The sequence below is a fragment of the Aotus nancymaae genome, unplaced genomic scaffold (genome assembly GCF_030222135.1).
Source record: "Aotus nancymaae isolate 86718 unplaced genomic scaffold, 86718_ANA_hifiasm-v0.15.2.pri h1tg000014l, whole genome shotgun sequence".
In the NCBI taxonomy this organism is placed as follows: domain Eukaryota; kingdom Metazoa; phylum Chordata; class Mammalia; order Primates; family Aotidae; genus Aotus; species Aotus nancymaae.
In genome coordinates, this window is record NW_026988425.1 from 16,177,551 (window position 1) to 16,199,567 (window position 22,017).

Below are 22,017 nucleotides of genomic sequence, written 5' to 3' on the forward strand. Positions count from 1 at the left end.
ATAGAGCTTTTGTTTAAATCTTGAGAATTATAATTAGAGCTGGAAATGACTTAGAAATTGTTTTGCTCAGCTTACTTATTTCGTAGATGAGGAAATTTGTATTTTGTAGATAAATTCTCTATATGTGGATATGTATGCATATCTCTATAGATACATACATATACAGACAGTTCCTGATTTTACTATGGCTTAAGTATAATTTTCAGAATTTATGGTGGTACAAAAGTGATACACATTCAGTAGAAACTGTGCTTCAAGTACCCTTGTAACCATTTTCACTTTCAGTACGGTATTCACTAAGTCACATGAGATATTCAACACTTCATTATAAAATAGGTTTTGTGTTAAATGATTTTTTTACTGTAGGTTATTATAAGCCTTCTGAGCACATTTAAGGTAGGCTAGGATAAACAATGATGTTTGGCAGATTATGTGTTTTAAATGCATTTTCAACCTAGGATATTTTAAAGTTACAATGGGGTTATGGCCCAAAAACCCCATAGTAAGTTGAGGGGCATCTGCATGTGTGTGGGTACATGTATGTGTATAAAATATATAAATACATTAAAAAAGAAAATACATTTCTTCCTAAATAAAACCATATATGTGGTATTATAACCATATCTATCCAGTGTGTGTATATATGTATTATTATATCCAATGTATATTGATATAATAACCAATGTATATTATTAAGCATATTGTGTATATATGTTATATAATATCCAATGTATATTATATAGGTATAAAATATATATTATTTTGAATTTAATACATATATACACACTGGATATATATAGTAATAATACCATATATATGGTTATATATATTATATACATTGGTTGTTATATATGTTATATACATTGGATATTACATATATCCAAAATATTTAATATACAATTGTATTTAGACAGAAAGACTGAATTCTTTCTCCTGTGTATATTGAGAAAAAGAGAGAGGAAATGAGCATACTTCTTGAAGTAATATTCTAAAGAATTCTTAATCCCTCATAAATTTTAAAACTGCTGTGTCCTTATCAGTGATCTTTCTAGTTCCAAGGAATAGAATATGGTTCATAGTATTCAAATGCAAAGGGGAGGTTGTTAATAAAAAATAAATAAATATTTTTCCAGTTACACAAGGACTGGAAATGCTGTGTGTAATTCCTGGTCTAGCAGAGGCGTTTCACTGGCTCCCCCAGTCTGGGGCCCTGTTATCAACAGAAAGGGCAGCAGACGCTGGGGGAGGTGAGAGCAAAGGCAGCAGGTGTTCTCTACGTCAACTCACCAGTCTTTCTGTCTTCTGAAACTCACTCACCTCATTTGTAAATGCAACATGATCATCCATCTAACCAAAATATAATTAGGGATGTAAACCAGTCTGGGTATCTAATATGTGAGGTTTCTCTCCAGAATAGAAACAGTGAAACTCTGAAGTTGTGCCCTTTCCTTGATCCCTCATCATGTAGACTGGAGGTTGGCAAACCATGGGATTTGTTCCCTGGTCTGGGCAGGGACTAGTCCAGCTAGTCTGCTTTCTTAAGTTCGGTTTTATTAAAACACCACTCTCCTTTATTTACACATTGTTTGTGGCAGCTTTTGCACAGCAGTGGTAGGGTTTGTCATTGCAAGGGAGACAGAGCCCATGGCCTGCAAAACCTCGGTAATTATTATCTGCCCCTGTTCACTGCAGTCTGCCCACTCCTGGTGTAGACCACAGGGGATTGGCGCTTTCTGGAATGGGCGGCACGTGCATGTGCTTGGTCCTCTGGGATGGCATTGGCAGGAGTTGGCCCAGGGAGGACAGCCGTGGAATGAGAATGTTGCCTCCATGAATGTTTTCTCTAAGACAGACACTCGTGCTGGCCGGGCGTGGTGGCTCACACCTGTAATCCCAGGATTTTGGTAGGCCAAGGACAGCGGATCACCTGAGGTCAGGAGTTCGAGACTAGCCTGGCCAACATGGAGAAACCACCACCTCTACTAAAAATACAAAAAAAACAATTAGCCGGGGGTGGTGACAGGCCTGTAATTCCAGCTCCTTGTTAGGCTGAGGCGAGAAAATCCCTTGAACCCGGGAGGCAGAGGTTGCAGTGAGCTGAGATCGCACCATTGCACTCCAGCCTGGGCGACAAGCTCTAAAAAAGAAAGAAAAAAACAGGTGCTTTTGCTTCCTCCCTGGGGCCCAGCTGAGGCCGTCACCCTTAACCCTTTGTTCTCTGTCCTTTGCCAGACTCCGACCTGAGCATGCGCACCCTGAGCACGCCCAGCCCAGCCCTGATATGTCCTCCGAATCTGCCAGGATTTCAGAATGGAAGGGGCTCGTCCACTTCCTCGTCTTCCATCACCGGGGAGACAGTGGCCATGGTCCACTCCCCGCCCCCGACCCGCCTCACGCACCCGCTCATCCGGCTCGCCTCCAGACCCCAGAAGGAGCAGGCCAGCATCGACCGACTCCCGGACCACTCCGTGGTGCACATCTTCTCCTTCCTGCCCACCAACCAGCTGTGCCGCTGCGCACGTGTGTGCCGCCGCTGGTACAACCTGGCGTGGGACCCGCGCCTCTGGAGGACTATCCGCCTGACGGGCGAGACCATCAACGTGGACCGCGCCCTCAAGGTGCTGACCCGCAGACTCTGCCAGGACACCCCCAACGTGTGTCTCATGCTGGAAACCGTAACTGTCAGTGGCTGCAGGCGGCTCACAGACCGAGGGCTGTACACCATCGCCCAGTGCTGTCCCGAACTGAGGCGACTGGAAGTCTCAGGCTGTTACAATATCTCCAACGAGGCCGTCTTTGACGTGGTGTCCCTGTGCCCCAACCTGGAGCACCTGGATGTGTCAGGTAAACGGACACTGGCCTACCAGCTATGGGCCCTCCGGGTGCACCATCCTAAAACAGTGGGCACGATGCCACCACCAGTGGGTCCTTTTTTTGCAAGCCATCAGAGATGAAGGGCGGGTAGCAGGGAGGCTGCTTTTGCAGAGAAGCTGTCTCTATGGAATCATGACCTTGGAGGCCACAGGTTTCCCTTTCATCAAATAATGTCCACTTCCTAGGGGAGTTCTTAGGGGAATTCTAGCACGTTTTGCCTGGGATTTGAGGTTAGTGACTTTTAAATGTCTTTACTCTTCATAACTCTCACAATTACTTCAGAGTAATCATAGATAATGCGAACAGGGTATCGAACTATACAGAAATGGGAAGCAGAAGGCTAACTCAAGCACAGTTAGCTGAGAAACTACACTTATGCCCACTTGCTGTTGGTCCCTGGAGCCTGGGATCCATGTGAAAGCTGTAAAAATGACCTCGTGGGTCTTCACACCATGGACTGGACAGTGCCCACGGTGGGTGATGAAACACTCAGCTGTGCTGTGCTCATATCACTTGCCATTTTGTAGTGTCTCCTTAGATTTCACCTGCACTCTCCTCACCTCTGGGTTAATCTTGTATCTTTTCTTAAGCAAAATTCTCAATTACATAGTGCAAGGGCAAGGTCCATTGAATTACATCTTTAGTCCTTTTAAAAATCGAAGGAAGTTGGGTGAAGAGGCCCACGCCTGTAATCCCAGCACTTTGGGAGGCCGAGGTGGGAGGATTACTTGAAGCTAGGAGTTAAGAGACCAGCCTGAGCAACAAAGCAAGACCCCTCTCTCCACAGAAACTAGAAATATTAGCCAAGCAAAACGATATGCGACTGTGGTCCCAGCTATTCTACTCAGAGGCTGAGGCAGGAGGCTTGCTTGAGCTTGGGAGTTCCAGACTGCAGTGAACTATGATCATACCACTGCACTCCAGCCTGGATGAGAGAGTGAGACCCTGTCTCTTAAAAAAAGAAAAAAAAAATCAAAGGAAATCCCAGCATGACTGCTTTGCTTGAAAACCTCTCTCAGGCAGGAAGAATTAAAGCCCAGACCCATACTTAGGCGCCAGACATGATCTGGCTGGACTAACAGCCCTCTTTATCTCATTTGCTGCCTAGTCAAAAGATGAACATCCAAGAGGCTGAAATGTGTAAGATGCATCAGGGACTTTAAAAAACCAACAGCAGGAGCTGCAACCTCAGGGAGTTTGGGGGAGGAGTCAAGAAGTAAAACCACTATGATGGGCGAATAAACAGAATCCGGGATTTACAAGCATCTGAGGCCAGTGATGCCCTCCAACAAAATCCGAGCGAAAGCCGGCTCTCAGCTTGCTCTCTCTTTCGAAAGCCGACATCTGAAAACATTTCAGATGACAGCCCATTACTTTTTGCAGATTCTTTCCCTTGCTGGAGAGCAACTCACTGTTCCTCTACTTCAGCTGGCTTCAAGACAAAATCATAGTAGCCATATGTTCAGTTAGTCAGGAGTAACCAGTGGCATAGAGAAGCAGGAAGCCAAAGGGGTTTTCTTACATTTTTCCTCCAAGGAATTCTGGAAAGAGAAAACGTTGTGATGTGGTGGAAACAAGTTTCAAAACTTTGTGATTTAGGAACATTCACAGCTTCTTCTAGATGTGTTTCCTCTTCATTTAAAAAAAAAAAAATGGCAAAGGACTGGGTTCTTTAACATATAAGAGTTGGAGCATTTTATAAACATTTTATTTTATTTTCTTAGATTAGAAAATGATTCATTTTTGGAATCCCTATCTTCATTAAAGGTGCTTCCTATGCACATTTAATACAGGCTGCACTCTTAATACAGGCTGCAAAAGGACCCTCTTTCAGGGGGGTCCTTTTGAAGTCCAGAAATGCAGAAACCACTTTTGCTATTTGGGAATGGAAATTCTTGCACTTCTAGCCTGAGTGATCCCACCTGGCCCCTTGACTAACCATTATTAAGCCTTGATATCTGTCCTGTATGTCAACCTGCCTACTTTGAAGGTTCAAATATATCAGTGTATCCTCCCCTCTTGTCTCCCAATGACAATGGTGATTTATATACATAGAGGCAAAAATGAGGGGAATCCGCAGATCACCAGGTTAAGAACATAGTATCCCACATATGGGAGAAAGTTTCAGATAGATGGACTTGAAAGACTCAAGAGGCCATCAGGATGGATTTGTCATCAGCACCTACTAAGGGTGCCTTCCTGTTCTGAGGGTATCTGGAAATTGTTATGTTGATGCAGAGAGGCCAGAGGGCTGCCAAAGCTGATTTCATTATGCCTGATTCTCTTTAGTTTTACAGCTGGGCTCTGATAGTGGCCACGGTCTCAGTGGCAGAAAACTTGACTTTGGAAGACTCATCGCTGGTCTAAAGCTTAATTTCCCCAGAGGAGATGAGACTGCCTACCCCATCCCTAGCAATGCAGAAAATGCTCATCTGAGAAGCTGTCTTTAGAGTCACTGAAAATTACTACAACTGTAGTGTTTCATCATTATCACATATTACCTTTTATTAATAGTAGCATTAAACATCAACGGACTATATTGATGAATATATTGCAATAATGGGAGGAAGTGGTAATAAAGAACACATTTGTGAAAGGTGGATGAAATCTGGAATTAACTGAAGAAACCCATAGGTTTGTTCAACCAATTTTCAAAACATACAATGTTGTAAGTGTTAAAAAATAATGCTGCTTCAGAAAGAGCCTCTTTAACTGGAGACCTGGAATCATTCTTGTTTCTCCCCCTCATCCTACCCAACCAGTAGAATCCTGTTCAGGTGACTGTACTTCCCCAGTTCCTTGAGTTCATTTCTCTCTGCCTGCCTGGATGCAGGAGTCCCCAACCATTCCTCCTTATACCCATCTCCATTGCCTCCAGAGGAGTTGTTTCAAACTGCAAGTCTAAACATTCACTTTCCTGCATGAAGTCTCCAATAATTGCTACCTATGACCTACAAGAAAAATTTAAGTTCCTCCACAGAGCATATAAGAGCCTTCATAAGAGGCTCTTCTTGGGTGCAAATCTCATCCCTTTCCTGCATACACTCAATGTCCCCTTCTGTAGAACCATCTGATCTGCATGTCCCCAAACACATGCTATCTGTGCATGCAGTGATGTATGCATGCCTCTCTGGCTTATGTGCCTCTTCCTCCTCTGCCCATTGCCCCTCCTCGAGGACTCTCTGAACAGACTTTTCCTTGTTTAAACTCCAGTCAAGCATCCCCCTGAATGTAGCCTTCCCTTCCTCGCCCCAAGTGAGTTAAGGGTTTTTTCTGGGTGTCTGCCTTTTGAGCACAGAAAGCTAGAGCATTGATGAGCTTGCAATTGGGTGTTTGTTTATTTCCAGATTCGTTTCTCTCAACTCATGATGAGATTTGAGCTTTATAAGGACAGAAATATGTCATATTTTATTTTTGCACTTTATGACATTGTAATTCAGTGAACAGAAGGGTGTCAAAGCTTTAAATGGTCATTTTGGCCTCGAAAAGGTTTAAAGTCCCCTTTTGCTAACACCCTAAGCAAGCATTTAGGAAGCTGTAGTGCAATCGTTAAAAATTCCCCATCAGTCAAAATGAGATGGTTGGGAGGATTAAATAAGTTAAAAGTTAAGCTCCTAAACACGTGCTCTGATGAGAACCATGAGGTAGGCACTCTGAATCACAGCTGCCATTGTCATGGTTTTATTGTCCTTGTTATTAACCTGCCTGAAAGTCAGTAGTTGTTCTTCATTGACTTAACCATCTGACACCCCAGAAGAGGTAGAGATATCACCCCAGTAATGAGAGGAAGTAGTACTAAAGAGCATATTTGTGAAAGCTGAATGAAATGTGGAATTAATTGAAGAAACCCCACAGATTTGTTCAACCTATGTTATCTATGCCCTACCCTAGGTGTCAAAACAGGCCCCTGATCTCATCTGAACAGACCATTCTTGCCTTGGTTTTGATTAAATCCTTACAGACACCCTGAGTTTCACCCCGTGGTCACCCCAACCCTCCTGTAGACTTCCCCCTTGCTTTCTTTTCTCTGGAATTTATCTATTATCTTACTACCTGGGCTCCGTATCTATTAATTTGTATACACATTGTTTTTCACTCCATGTCTATGCATCCAAATTATTTCTCTCTTTCAAGGATCCCTTTAGACATACTGTGGTGGATTCCAAGTTTCCAAAGACCTCTGGGTCCCTGGCGTCTGAAGGTTCACTTCATTTTCTACAGTGTGTCTCTCATGTAATGTATCAACTCTATGATACATCACAGTCATTTCTTACCTCCCTTTCTAAATCGAAGCCTTGGAATGAGGAGTCAAGAAACTTATCTGTAGTCTGGATGTGCGAGTCATATAATCTCACTGAGCCTGTGATGCTTCATCTTTAAAAAATGATGTTTATTTTGGATGATTTCTAAGGTTCTGTCCATGCCTACGATGAATGAATTTGTGAACTAGTCATAAATAATACCTACTGAGCCATGAACCAGTTTACTTTCTTTTCAACCCAAACTAGCAAATCTGTAAGAGTTTGGGTAAAACCTAAAATCTGAAATTATTGATCTAAAATAACACAATTCTATAAAATTGTCTCTTTACGAAACCCAAACTAAACAAGTATTTCATTAAATTTGGAATTCAGTTTTAAAAGCAAGGTATGCATTTTTCCTGGACCAAATATATTATTTTCTCTGGAGTGCAGCAGATTTTGCTATTTTTTAAAAAAGGAAACTAGAACTGAGAGTTTAAGAGTGAAGGTTATCATATGATCTTCAAAAATGAAATGTCTTTACAGGTGTCACAGATGGCCAATCACTACCATAGACATGCAAATTCAGTTCCAGCAGGATTATAGTCAGCCTCAAGAAATAAACTCAAAAACCAAGGGAAATTTCAAAGCTAAAAGGAACTAGCCACCTTTTGCAAAACCACAAAGCCCACTGGAACAGTGTGACCTGCCTCTGACAAGCTGCGTTTTTGTTCTCCATGGTTGGAGTGTGATTCACTCCTTCCTGAAATTCTTTGACTTAGTAGCACATGGCCTTTGAACCTCATTATTCCCAGGGCCTGAGTGTATAAGAGTTTCCCAGGCATCCTACAGGAGGTGGAAGGAAGGTCCTCCCTAGCACTATTGTGAGGCTGCTGGGAAGCCTTGAATATTTGTGAAACAGCCAAGGTGCAGAGTGTCCGAAATGAGGCACCTGGCTTAGAACTGCCCAAGAGATTTGAGACGAGCAGAGAGAAAATGAAAAATGCATATACAACCTTGTAGTAGAAGGGACTATATATTAATATACATTTATTTATAAAATATTAGGTTGGTGCAAAAGTAATCATGGTTTCTGTCTTTTTATTTTTATTTATTTATATATTTATTTTGAGATCAAGTCTTGCTGTGTCACCCAGGCTGGAGTGCAGTGATGAGATCTTGGTTCACTGCAACCTCCGCCTACCAAGTTCAAGTGATTCTCATGCCTCAGCCTCCCAAATAGCTGGGATTACAGGCGTGCACCACCATGCCCGGCTAATTTTTGTATTTTTAGTAGAGACAGGATTTTGCCATGTTGCCCAGGCTGGTCTCGAACTCCTGGGCTCAAGCGATCCACCTACCTGGGCCTCCCAAAGTGCTGCTATTACAGGCATGAGCCACAACACTCAGCCAGTTTTTGCAATTTTAATTGTAAAAACCACAGTTGCTTTTGCACCACCCTAATATATACAGACTGTAGATATTATTTATATTAATATACTATAAATATACTGTACATGTTTTTATAAAGTAATATATAGAAAACTTAAATGTCCAATGAAATGAGTGTTCCAGATGTTATATATAAATATATAAATTATAATATATAGTATGTACATACATAATTTATGTACAGATATATTTTTAGGAGATTAGAGATGATGTTTAGAGAGGCATCATGAAGATACTTTCCTGAGAATTAATATTGTTCTAACAATCAGGTAAGAAAATGTTTATAAAATCCCTTTGTAAACTCCATGGTTCAACACAAATAAAAGACATTATCATTACCCATAAAACAGACTTCTCAATGTAGGAATACTTCAGCCAAGGTCAAAGTTCTGAAGACACTTAAATGTTGGAAGTTGGGTGATCTCATCTGGTCATCTTATAGACGACTCTCTTCCCTCTGAAAACCACTCATTCATTCATTCAACAGATACTTAGCACCAGCTATGAACAAGGAATGAGAGAGACAGCAGTAAACAGCACCAAGTCCCTTTTCTCAGAACTTAACATTCCAGACTGAGGAGACAGCAAATAAATAAGTGAACAGATAAATATATAATGCCATCCAGGGATAAAGACTCCTGACAATAAAGGGGAGGAAGGCAGGGGATGCTAGTTTATACAAGCATGGATGGGGACAAATTTTTCGATAAACTGAGATTGGCTCTGAGACCTAGGAAAGTGGGGAGGGCTAAGGGAAGCCCTTTCCAGTGCTCGGAGGCTGGAGAGCATTTGCTGTGTCTGGGAGATGGCAAGCAGGCCAGCAGGGTTGGAGGAATGACATCATCAGAGAGCCCTGGGGTGCAGAACCTTGGGAGCCCTGTTAGACTCTGGATTTTAAACTTGGAGTGAACGGGCGCCATCCCGAGGCTTTGCATAGGGGCATGCTTCGAATTCCGTTTTCCAGGATGCCTCTGCCAGATAGAGGAGAGGGGAATTGACTGTAGGAGCTAAGGGCAGGGAAGGGAGTCTAGTTCAAGGGCTACAGCAATAATCCAGACAACATAGTTGTTCTTCCTCAGCTAAAAAGGGTTGAATTGACTCGGAAGATCTGTTCAATTGACAGGTCATCCTGCTAGACTAATACATTCATTTCCCACAGAGTTTTCAGAGCACATGCATATCTGTTCTCTCATTGCATCCTCATTAAATCTGAAGTGTTGGCTCATCACCTATTCATTCCAATTGCATAGAGGACAGTTCTGAGAAGCAGCAACGTGAAGCCTCCTGCCTGAACCAGGTGTGACTCCCAACCCAGTGCTCTTTCTGCCATACCAAGGTCATGCCCAAGCTTTGTCATTCATATCTCATTTTGGACCAGGGAGCTTCCAAACCATGGCAGGTCAAGAACTGACATTTACTGAGCTCCTGGAACTTTCCAGGGTCAAGGCAAGATATTGACGCACATTCTCTCATTTCTCCATCCCAGCTGCCTCCAAGGGAATGGCATGGTCCCTGTTTTCAGACAAAGGAAATACTCAGAAGGATTGATTTGCTAAATATAAGGCAAGTAGGGATGGATCGGGAATTGGAACCATGGTCTTTCTGATCCAATCCCTTAAGCCCAGATAATCAAAATAATGTAGTTAAATAATCAGATAAATGGCTGGGCACAGTGGCTCATGCCTATAATCCCAGCATTTTGGGAAGCCGAGGCGGGCGGATCACGAGGTCAAGAGATCGTGACCATCCTGGCCATCAAGGTAAAACCACATCTGTACTAAAAATACAAAAATTAGCTGTACATGGTGGCATGTGCCTGTAGTCCCAGCTACTTGGGAGGCTGAGGCAGGAGAATTGCTTGAACCCGGGAGGCGGAGGTTGCAGTGAGCCTAGATCACGTCACCGCACTCCAGCCTGGCTCCTAGCGACGGAACAAGACTCTGTCTCAAAAAAAAAAAAAAATCAGATAAAAATGGGGAACACATTCTTGCTTTTCTTCTCTATGGAGACCAAGACAGCAAAGGTATTGGAAATAGATGCTCGGTGCCGCATAGAAAAATTAGCACTGAGACAAAGGATCTTTCAGCAACACAATTTTTACTTTCTGGACTGCAGGAAGTGTACTCTCACTAGCAGTCTTGCCATGAGAGTACAATGAACAAAGGAAAACACACAAATTTATTCCTTACACATTGGGGTCATCTTTACTGCTGTGTCTGATCTCAGTTAGCTGGAGCCAAACCTCACAATCTAAACTAAAACCCTGTTCGATAACAACTTAAAACTTTTTTAAACAGGTGAAAGCAATGGAGAGCCGGGACATGTCTGTGAGCACGTTCAGCCCAGATATCTTGTTAAAGAACAAGGACATAGAATGTACTACATGCCTGTAAGCATGGCATGTCTAACAGCTACATAGGACAGGGCTTAACAAAGTTATTAAAACGCGTATTCTTTAACAAGAAAGGAACCTTTAAAAAGGAACTTTTCTACTTCCCACAAAGGGGTAAGGTCAGCCTCAGACCCGGACTGGGGCGGGGGCAGGAATCCCCCAGGGCATCTCCGGGCGAGCCTCCACTGCTGCTCGCAGGTTGCTCTGAGCCTGTGTTCTGTCTCTTTGTGCAGGGTGCTCCAAAGTGACCTGCATCAGCTTGACCCGAGAGGCCTCCATTAAACTGTCCCCCTTGCATGGCAAACAGATTTCCATCCGCTACCTGGACATGACGGACTGCTTCGTGCTGGAGGACGAAGGCCTGCACACCATCGCGGCGCACTGCACGCAGCTCACCCACCTGTACCTGCGCCGCTGCGTCCGTCTGACCGATGAGGGCCTGCGCTACCTGGTCATCTACTGCGCCTCCATCAAGGAGCTGAGCGTCAGCGACTGCCGCTTCGTCAGCGACTTCGGCCTGCGGGAGATCGCCAAGCTGGAGTCCCGCCTGCGGTACCTGAGCATCGCGCACTGCGGCCGGGTCACCGACGTGGGCATCCGCTACGTGGCCAAGTACTGCAGCAAGCTGCGCTACCTCAACGCGAGGGGCTGCGAGGGCATCACGGACCACGGCGTGGAGTACCTCGCCAAGAACTGCACCAAACTCAAGTCCCTGGATATCGGCAAATGCCCTTTGGTATCCGACACGGGCCTGGAGTGCCTGGCCCTGAACTGCTTCAACCTCAAGCGGCTCAGTCTCAAGTCCTGCGAGAGTATCACCGGCCAGGGTTTGCAGATCGTGGCCGCCAACTGCTTCGACCTCCAGACACTGAATGTCCAGGACTGCGAGGTCTCCGTGGAGGCCCTGCGCTTCGTCAAACGCCATTGCAAGCGCTGCGTCATCGAGCACACCAACCCGGCTTTCTTCTGAAGGGACGGAGTTCATCCGGCGTTGTTTTCACACAAACCTGAACAAAGCAAATGTTTTTTTAAAAGCAGCGTATGTAAGCATCGACACCCACTCATAACAGCTCTTTCTTCCAGGAAGGTTATTGGGAATCTGGCCTTTATTTTTTCTCATTTCTCACGGGCAACAGAGTGTCAAAGAAACGAAGCAAGGCAAACAGGCATTTTGGCCAGGTCATTTGTAGGCAGTTTCTCTTCTCACAAAAGATGTATTTCAGCAGGCTGATCGTGATGCCTTGAGCGAGGCGCTTACTCTCTCCTGGTCAGGCCCCCAAGGCACCTTTCTCTCACACACAAGTCACACCCCTCCAGTTCCACACCCGCCTCTAAGGCCACACCCCCTGTTCCTAGAGCAGCAGCAAGGATCTATCATCAGAATCACAAAGCTCTCCAGACTCCTCTCTAAACTGCTTCTTTGACCTAAGTCACCATCTTCAACCCTACACTCATGCACTTTCTGGTCAACTCAGTATCATAACACTTTGATAGGCAAAATACTTTTCAGGCCTTCTTTAAAAATTTATTACAGCAAACAGCTGGGGGAAGACATGCATTCTTCCCCCAGCTCTGCCAGTGACTAGCTCTGCCAATGACTGTGACTTTGGCCAAAGCCCTTCACTGCTCTGGGCTGCAGTTTCCAGCACTGAATCAGAGGTCATACAGCTCAAAGATTAGCTTCATGTCCACTTTAGCATTGAAGGAACATAGATACACATACACGAACACACCTTGGCATAGAGCTCCCAGGCATCTACCTCTTCCAGGAGAATTGATTTCTGTGGTCGTGATTTCAGGAGATTGTACAGTGCCAGCATCAGTGCACAAAGGTCCCTGTATGTCCTTTGGCTGCAAATCACCCACTTACCTGTGTGTTTCAGTGTGAGTTTCCTCTCCCACCTCCTCACGTCCTCTTTTGCCAGGCTGGATGCTGTCGTTTCCTTGCACAAATGCTTTCTGCATTCCCCCATCCACAGCATGTTAGCGAGGCAGCAGCATGCCTAATCACAGCAAAGCCCAGATCCCCCCATCAGTTGCTTTTTCTCAGTGTTTTCAAATTGGAGGAAAGATCCTCACAATTTTTAGTTAACAAGCAAGACCCGAGGGAACCCATGTCCTCAAAAGTTTTTCTAATCCCTCTCCTTGCACACCTGGCATGCATCAGGCACATCTGTCCTACAGCTGGCAGAGACAGATGCCTCAGTTTTTTGCCATTCAGATTGCATTTGGCCTCTTCTCATCTATTTATTTCTTTATGCATCCAGACTTCATCACATGAAGCCTATTGGGGTTACGTTTGTAAGTGTTTAATTGTGCAGATTGCCACCTTGTATGCCTCCTCCGTGGCTGTCTGCATGTTTTCCATCAAAGAATGCAAAGCAGACTTCCAAGTGTTTCAATTCCTTTCACTCAAAAATGCCAGATGAGTGGAAGAGGGAACACATTGAGATGACTTAGACTCTGGTCCACCAACCAGACCCTTGGAATGGAACATTAAAATCATTACAAGATATGGATTTTAAATGGATGAAATTTTAAATGATCATATTTGGATAGAAATCTATATGCTAGCCTCATTTGTGTGAAGTCAGATAGCCAGAAGAAATTCCATTGCTCGTTTTCATGAAATTCACTTGTCTTTTGTTAATAAACACATGACCTTTCCCAAATTATTCTCTAGTCAAGCCCCGCCTTCATTACTGTTGAAACACCTCATTTATTTCCTTCTCAAAGTGCCCATTATCCAAACACAGAACCTCTGCATCTCCAAGCCAATTATGGTGAATTCATCAAACGTAGACACCCTTGACAACTGCACTCACACTGTAGGCTCCTGTGCGTACTCTCGTCTTCTGTGGAGAAGGAGAGGTGATGAGGTGGCATCTGCCCAGGAGGTTTCTTTCATACATCATGTGAAACACGGCCTCCCATCAATCAACATCATCAACTTACATGTGCAATCAAGGCTCTGTGCCATGGGAAAATGAATTGTTTAGCTAGGACAGGTGATGGCCACAGGGTTTACAATCATGAAAGGAGTTGAAGGTAGCATTCTTCAGCTCTATGACTTGTGACCCTATTTGAAGTTTCAGGATTTAGGTGTCACAAAGGATTGTCCCTAATTCTTGGCCCCAGAATGAGCTGGTTTACTACTCTGAGAATGAGCAAGGAGATTCAGATAATGAATCCCTGACCACATCACCTAAACTGTCTTCCAAGCATGAGACAAAGCCACTGTTCACACTGATTGCCCAGCACATACCGTCTTGCCAGTTTCTCCTTTCTTCTGTCTCCTCTTTATCCATTCCGTTCTCCCTTGGGGTGGGAATCTATGACGGAGGTTACCAGGGAAACACCTCAGCAGACTTTTAGAGACCTAGCCAAAGGCCTCACTAGGAAATTTATCTGTTTTAAAACATTGCTTCCTTCCTGGTTCTGCTAAATTGAATGCTCATTTTTTTTTTTAATTCTAATGTTCAAATCACTGCGTGCTGTATGAATCTAGAAAGCCTTAATTTACTACCACCAAGAAATAAAGCAATATGTTCGTAATCAGCCTCAGCTTCATTTTTAATAACCTTGCCAGAGGAGAGTGCTGTTTGGTTGGGGGCACTCAAAATCATGCAGAAAACATTCTTTGAAGGACAGAGCAAGCCAAGTCACTGCCACGGTTGCCTGCTTGAAGATACACCCATGGTTTTCTCATCAAAGGACCGATGATTTTGGCTTAAAATTGTCAGGTAAGTGAAAAACTATTACCTTCTCAGTATAGTTTAAGTCTTCATTTTCTTAACCCAAACCCTGTGCCAGATGTATTTTAGAATTCATAATTCTCCATATTTTGTTATACAAACATTAGCCAGGCATGGTCGCACACTCCTGTAGTTCCCACTAATCGGGAGGCTGAGGCAGGAGAATCACTCAAATCTGGGAGGTGGAGGTTGCAGTGAGCTGAGATCGTACCATTGCACTCCAGCCTGGGCAACAGAGCAAGACTCTGTCTCCAAAAAATAAAAAATAAAAAATTTATCTATGGTGGGTCTTCTAATACTTCATCAGAGACTGGGACCCTGAACCAGACATATTAATATTTCCGCAGCAACAGATCTGAATACTCACACAACATGAGATTATTATCGACTATAAATAGGCTTGCATCAGTTGAGGTCTGGTTTTGTCAGCAAATTAATTTATACCATACATAACGAAAAAACTTTTATGTTTTTCAGAGCTTTCTGGATTTCAGAATTATGAAGGACTGAGGACCTGAATATATTTACCTTGGCACTGGTTACAAACATTGGAGGAAACATCAAAATTATGCTGAGCATTCCTTGTTTTAATTTTTTTGAGTGTCTTGGAGTACTATTACTTCTAATGGCAAAATCGCAGTTACTTTTGCACCATCCTAATGGAACCTGGAAGAATATGGAAACCTAAGTCAGTTAGAAAAAGTGAAATGTCAAATCCCTTCCTCCCCACCCAAACCTTTCCATCTGAGAAATCAATATGGCAAAAAGCAAGTGCTGATAGATGAATGGGGAACTTCCTCCTTAACAAGCAAAGAGGTGTTAAGAGATATTAATTTTAAATGTATTTGTCTTTGATCTTCTTCCCATTCTGCGTTAGCTGCTTAAATGACTCTCACATAAACCAATAGGATCCTTAAATGCCTTGCAACATTAATTTGAGGATGTCCCATGCAGTTCTTGTCAAGATCCTGGAATAAGTCTAGAAGTAAGTAAAATGCATTCACCCTTGAGGTTCATGGCTTCTTAAGCTGACATTTATTCAGACTTAATTAGAAAAAAGTTTTCAGGAAGTTTGATATCTAGAGCGTGCAAAAAGAAAAGAAACAGAATTGAGTATTTATCAGGGGAAAAAGTAATAAAATAAAAGTGCTTACTGTGTCTAAATTATCACAAGGAAGTCACCAAAAGTAGTGCATTTGTTCAATAGCTGGCAATCATGATTAGTTTAGAGAGAAGCTAATTGGAAGAAATGCTGACTAGACAATGGAACAGGGAGAAAGAATGAAAGACTAGGTAAATGTTGCAGCGAGAATGTTCACACAGAAAATCTGTAACACAAATTTATTTTTTCTCACTTTTCTGCTTTTTGATCTACACACCAGAAGCTGTCCTTCTGCAGTGGAGAGGCGTGTGGGGGTAGGAGGAGTGCCCGTCATTATTTGTCCACAGTGGATGTCCATGCTGTCACCAAGACTTGCCTAAACACAGTTCCACTTTGCTAAAGAGCAACTCAAGCAAGCCTCATTCAGATGACAATCAGGTGGGCAAAAATCATTTACCCAAAATAGGAAATACTCTCTGCCTGGGCGTGGAGGCTCACGCCTGTAATCCCAGCACTTTGGGAGGCCAAGGCGGGTAGATCACCTGAGGTCAGGAGTTTGAGACCAGCCTGGCCAACATAGTGAAATCCCCTCTCTACTAAAAATTTAAAATATTAGCTCGGCGTGGTGGCGTGCACCTGTAATTCCAGCTACTTGGGAGGCTGAGGCAGGAGAATTGCTTGAACCCAGGAGGCAGATGTTGCAGTGAGCCGAGATTGCACCATTGCACTCCAGCCTGGGTAATGAGCGAAACTCCATCACAAAAAAAAAAAAGAAATATTCTCATAGACACTTGGATTGGGGACACCGCATCCAAGAGTCAGCTAGGATATGGTTATTCCTCCTTCTTTCTTTGAGAGCATCATTATCTCCTAAAGCCACAGGTCCATCTTGTAGGATCCTTTTTACCCTCTCAAGTTAGTAGATCAGTCTGCATTTTAAAACACCCAGGATACAAAAACATCTTCATTTGGGAACTGGGAAAGGCACAATCCTTGCCTGTCAACAGAAACAGTTTCGGCATCTCCTGCAGAGCTGTCCCAGGAAGTGTCCGCATCTCAGATGCTGATCACGTAGACTACTCAGGAAGGCAGACTTCGATCTCTACATTATTGCTCAAGTACAAGCAATCAGCATCATCCAGGTGTCATAGGAAGGCCTTAAAGGGTCATTTTTTAAATTCTTGACCTAAATGTTTCCAAACTAGTCATTTCTATGTTGTAGAATGTTTGTCTTTGCAGCCCTTGAACCACTGAATTTTACTCGATGAGATCAACATATCCAAATTTTATCCTGGCCCACGTGATGATCAGCATATGATGGTGACTAGAAATGTCAATCATTCTTCACATACAAAGGATGCCCAAGAAGTGCCCATTGCGTTTTTAAAAATCTTTAACAAGGATTTATTGACCATCTACTCTATGCCAGGTTCTATGATAAGTTCTGGGTAAGCAAATACAATATCCTTACCCTAAAGAAACTCCAATCAAGTAACAGTAATGTTCTATAATAATTTAGGGTGGAGGAGTGGAATATAAACAAGAATATGACAACATTCATCCATCCAACAAGTATTTATTAATCACTTAAGAGATGGCAGACACTGTTTTGTCAGTGGTAGTTCTGCCCTGATGGCACTTACTAAAGAAATAATGTTCAGCACATTATTGGGAGAGAAGAACAAGGCTTAGAGAAGACCCTTGAGCTGGGTTTTATAAACTCAAGACGAGGTGGGCATGGAGGAGTGATGCTTTTTAACATCCAAATCGAAGTACTTGAAGCCTACTCAGGGAAAAAATATTTAATAAGGTTAGTGAAATAATTTATCTCTGCTATAGGTTAATATTATCAAAATATTAGCTACACTAACTCTAGGTTAACTGTCATTGCCTTAGGTTGGTCATGTGGAAACACGGCAGGTTGTTTCGTTCTAGTTAGTGTCTTCCCACAGATTGTATTTTATTTTTTGAGACAGGGTCTCACTCTTTTGTCCAGGCTGGAGGGCAGTGGTACAATCACAACTCACAGCAGCCTCTATCTCCTAGGCTCAAATAATACTCCTCCCTCAGCCTCTTGAGTAGCTAGGACCACTGGCACCTGCCACCACACTGGTTATTTTTTTTGTTAGTGGAGTCAGAGTCTCCTCGTGTTACCCAGGCTGGTCTCAAACTGCTAGCCTCAAGCAATCTCCCCACCTTAACCTCCCAAAGTGCTTGAATTTAAAGTGTGAGCCACCCTGCCTGGCATTCCCACAGATTAATTCCTGTGTGTACATAAATGTGCACACACATATTGTGTGCACGTGTGGGTGTATATGAACCTGCAGTCATGATTTTCCAGAATCTTGCTCAGAGAGGGCTATAGGAACTCCTTCCGTCAGTAATCTTTGGATTTTTTTCAGCCCACACGGATGCTCTTGGATGCCACTCTAATTGCTACATACTTGAGATGGGAGTTATCAGAATAACTGAGGTTCCTGAATTTACCATGTTCCTTTACTAAAAACTAGACTGTGTCAATAATTTTCAAAATACATTGTAGCTCAAGTCAGATTAATGAAATAGCCTTTAACATTGCCAAGAAATGAATTTTCCTTGCCAATTCACTGAGGAAGAGTTCTTTGAAACCTCAGATTCCATCAGGGTTACGAATGTGAAATTACTGCCCACAGTAATAATAAACTAAACAGTAACATCCATTAGGAAGTGCAAGAGACACAGAGAGAGAGGGGAAGGCTTTTAAATCCCGCTCTCTGCAGTCAGGGTCCATAATCCTTGTGACTCTTCAGGGCCCCAGGAGTCTCCCAGAATCTGAGTAGGCTCATTAAGCCTCTGTCCAGAGAGACATGCAAAGATACAGGAGAGAGAATTGCTAATTACAAAGATTAGCCAGTAATTGCTACTTCCTTTTTCCCCAGTCTTCTTCCAACCACTGATGAACACAGCCACCCTCCATAAATAAAACTTTTTTAAAAATACAGGTTTTACATTGTGAATGTATTCTTCGTGGGTGTTTACATTTAAAATTTAAACAAACTTACCAAAGCCCTTTTCATTTATGAGAAAGTAGATCATGGAACAAAACTGCCCCAACTGATACATAGCCTTCTCTAGTTCCTCTCAAAGTCTTTCCTTTGGAGACAGAGACCGAGTAGATAGAATTACCTTGGCAAAATTTTACACTTAACATACTTCCAGAGTAACTACACAGCTGCCCCAGATTTCAACTGTACAATTCCTCATTTTTGCCATCTCACCCCTTAAAAATAGGCAGATGTTGGTTTTTCATACTCCACTGCCACTTAGTAAAGTCCCTGAAGAAATTATTTTGCCCAGCAAATCTTTGCTTGAGTAGAAGAACCGGAGAGGGAGCACTCAGACCATTTCTCTTGTTCTCTTTACAACCACACAGGCAAATACGTGATTTACGACATGGTGGATCTGTGTGAATGGCGCGGGGGCTGTAAAGTCTTCCCATTAGCTACTCAGGGCTGTGGGACTCCTGTTGGCTCTTCTCTACTTTCCTAATTTTAAAACACCCAAAGAATAATGACCATGGACGTGCTGGAGGGCTAGAGATCAAGAGGTTGTAGACGTAAAGAAAAAAAGAGAGAAAAAGAAACATTCAAATAATGACCTCTCACTCACATAATGAGAAACAGAATCTCCTCCGGATTTCCAAGCTGGCATTGTTTCCCTGGTACCTTCGCCTGGGGGCTCCTGTGTGTAATGTTTCTTTTAAAAATATCACACACAGGAAGGCAGAGAGAAATACAAACACTGCCACGAGAGAGCATTAATCTCCTTTTCTTTTAAAACTTGTGCTTAATCCCAAAAGCAAGTGGCAAAATGATCTTAAAGGCAATCCTGTTATGTAACGACTCCTAAAAGAAAATCCACACATTCTCAGGTGCTGAGCATTTCTGTTTCTTTAACTTCACTCCCTGGCCTTGTGGGCTAAGGGCACTTACGACTAATTCTTTTTTTTTCTTTTTGAGTCAGAGTCTCGCTCTGCTGCCCAGCCTGGAATGCAGTGACATGACCCTGGTTCCTTGTAACCTCCTTCACCTCCTGGGTTCAAGCAATTCTCATGCCTCAACCTCCTGAGTAGCTGGGACTATAGGCATACACCACCACACCCACCTAATTTGTTGTATTTTTAGTAGAAATGGAGTTTTGCCATGTTACCCAGGCTAACCTCAAACTCCTGAGATCAGCCAATCCGCCTGCCTTAGCCTCCCAAAGTGCTAGGATTATAGGTGTGAGCCACCACATCCGGCCTGATGACTTATTCTTCACAGCCAATAACTTGTTCTGGCCAAGGAGAAAAGTAATCGTTTCTATCAGATTTTTTGAATGATGCAAAACTTTTTGTTTGTTATTGTTGTGTTTTGTTTGTTCATTTGTTTTTTGAGACGAAGTCTTACTCTGTCGCCCAGGCTGGAGTGCAATGGCGTGATCTCAGCTCACTGCAACTTTCTGAGTTCAAATGATTCTCCTGCCTTAGCCTCCTGAGTAGCTGGGATTATAGGCGCATGCCACCAAGCCCAGCTAATTTTTGTATTTTTAGTAGAGATGGGGTTTCACCATGTTGGTCAGGCTGGTCTCGAACTCCTGACCTCAGGTGATCTGCCCACCTTAGCCTCCCAAAATGCTACGATTACAGGTGTGAGCCACCACCCCCAGCCAATGCAAAACTTTTATATCAGCAGCTCCATAGCAAAGCTCCTCTCTCTTGGCCTTGGGAACCCAATGCTAAATCTTGCAGGTAGCATGGATCCAAGCAAGTCCTGGAAGTTTCCTTTGGCTGAAATTAGAGGTATTGGTAATTCTCATGGTGATAGCAAATGCAACTTTTAAATCTTTTTTTTAAAGGTTACCATTTCTTACTCCAGTCGCATCAATTTCATGTATTTATTTCCATTTGTATGGTACTGTCAATAGAGTACTCTGTGGTGACTGATGACAAACAAATTCAGGTTTCAGTCTATATTTTTAGGCCCCATATTTTGGGGTTTGGGTGCTTTATATTTTGGTCCTATTTTTTTTCTTTCTGTTAGAGATGAATAACTCATTGTGCTAGCTGAGACTGGCTGCTTATGTTGTACATCATTTTCAGAAGATGGTGTGTGTACAGGTCCATGGTAGTGTCAAAGAACTCCTCAGGGAACAGTGTTACATATAGATTGCTCAATGTCCAGTAGAAAATACCATTGTCAGAACACGAGGTTTAATTTGTCAGAAACACAGAACATTTCTGGAGATAATCCTGGAAAGATAACCAGCCTCAATCTGGAAAGCCACAGAAATACTCCACTCCATTCCTGGCAAATGAATTTCAAACTGTATGCAGACGCTTAATTACCCCATAACTCTAAACTATGTTTAACAACTTTGTAGGGACATTTTAGCCCCAGAAATTTTATGATCTGTTTGTAGATGTTTATTCATCATTCCTAATTTCCTCCTAATTTTCCTGCTCCTTGTGCATTTAGAATGTTAAATTTTGCTCCTGTTGGAATCCAAGGCCCCTCATGTAAATTATTAGTGACTCTCAGCTTGTCTTTTGAAAACTGGCTAAACTACAGATCAGCCCTCTGATAGATGTCCAATAATTTAAAAAAGCCATTGTAGGGAAATGTGTCAAAGTTCTTTATGACACTTGTTAGAAGGAGAATATCACAGTAACAAGAGATTTGTGGGCATTTTGTTTTGTTTTTTATGCCCAAACATATTCTTTCTATACATTTGGCAATGAATTAGAAATACAGATAGCTGAACCTTGGAAACATTAAATAGCATTTTTGAAGTGATCCAATTCTGGTTGAAAAAATTGTAATTAGAAACTTCACTTTTCGATTTGCCTGTGACATGGGACTACCTGCCGATCTCACTGCTTTACATAACTTAAAACCTTGTGTGTCTTTTTATTTGGGTTGTAATGAATGAAATACACAGGAATAATGTAGTGAAAGAGCTCTAGATATTATCTATCTTATTCCGAGATACCATAGTATATGCATAAATTTGAGTCTGCATCAAGTTAGGATCAAGCAGCTCACTCCAGTAGGATTTATGCACGTGAATTTATGCACATCTGAACACTTGATCCTCCAGAAAACTACTTTAGCCACCATTCTTCTGTCTTAGCAGAATCAGAATAAAGAATAGAACTTAGTTAGAGTCCATTTCCCAACCTTC

General features: G+C 42.7%; 1 protein-coding gene across 1 annotated transcript in view; it reads left to right on the forward strand.

The window, feature by feature from the left end:
- The window catches only part of FBXL7 (F-box and leucine rich repeat protein 7), a 421,683-nt gene extending 407,169 nt beyond the window's left edge, over positions 1-14,514 (forward strand). The window contains exons 3-4 of the mRNA XM_012475257.2: positions 2,233-2,844; positions 11,193-14,514. Of these exons, the coding sequence (XP_012330680.1) occupies positions 2,233-2,844; positions 11,193-11,929 (1,349 nt within the window). The 3' untranslated portion in view covers positions 11,930-14,514. The remainder of the gene's footprint in view (positions 1-2,232; positions 2,845-11,192) is intronic.
- Positions 14,515-22,017: the final 7,503 nt, after the last annotated feature.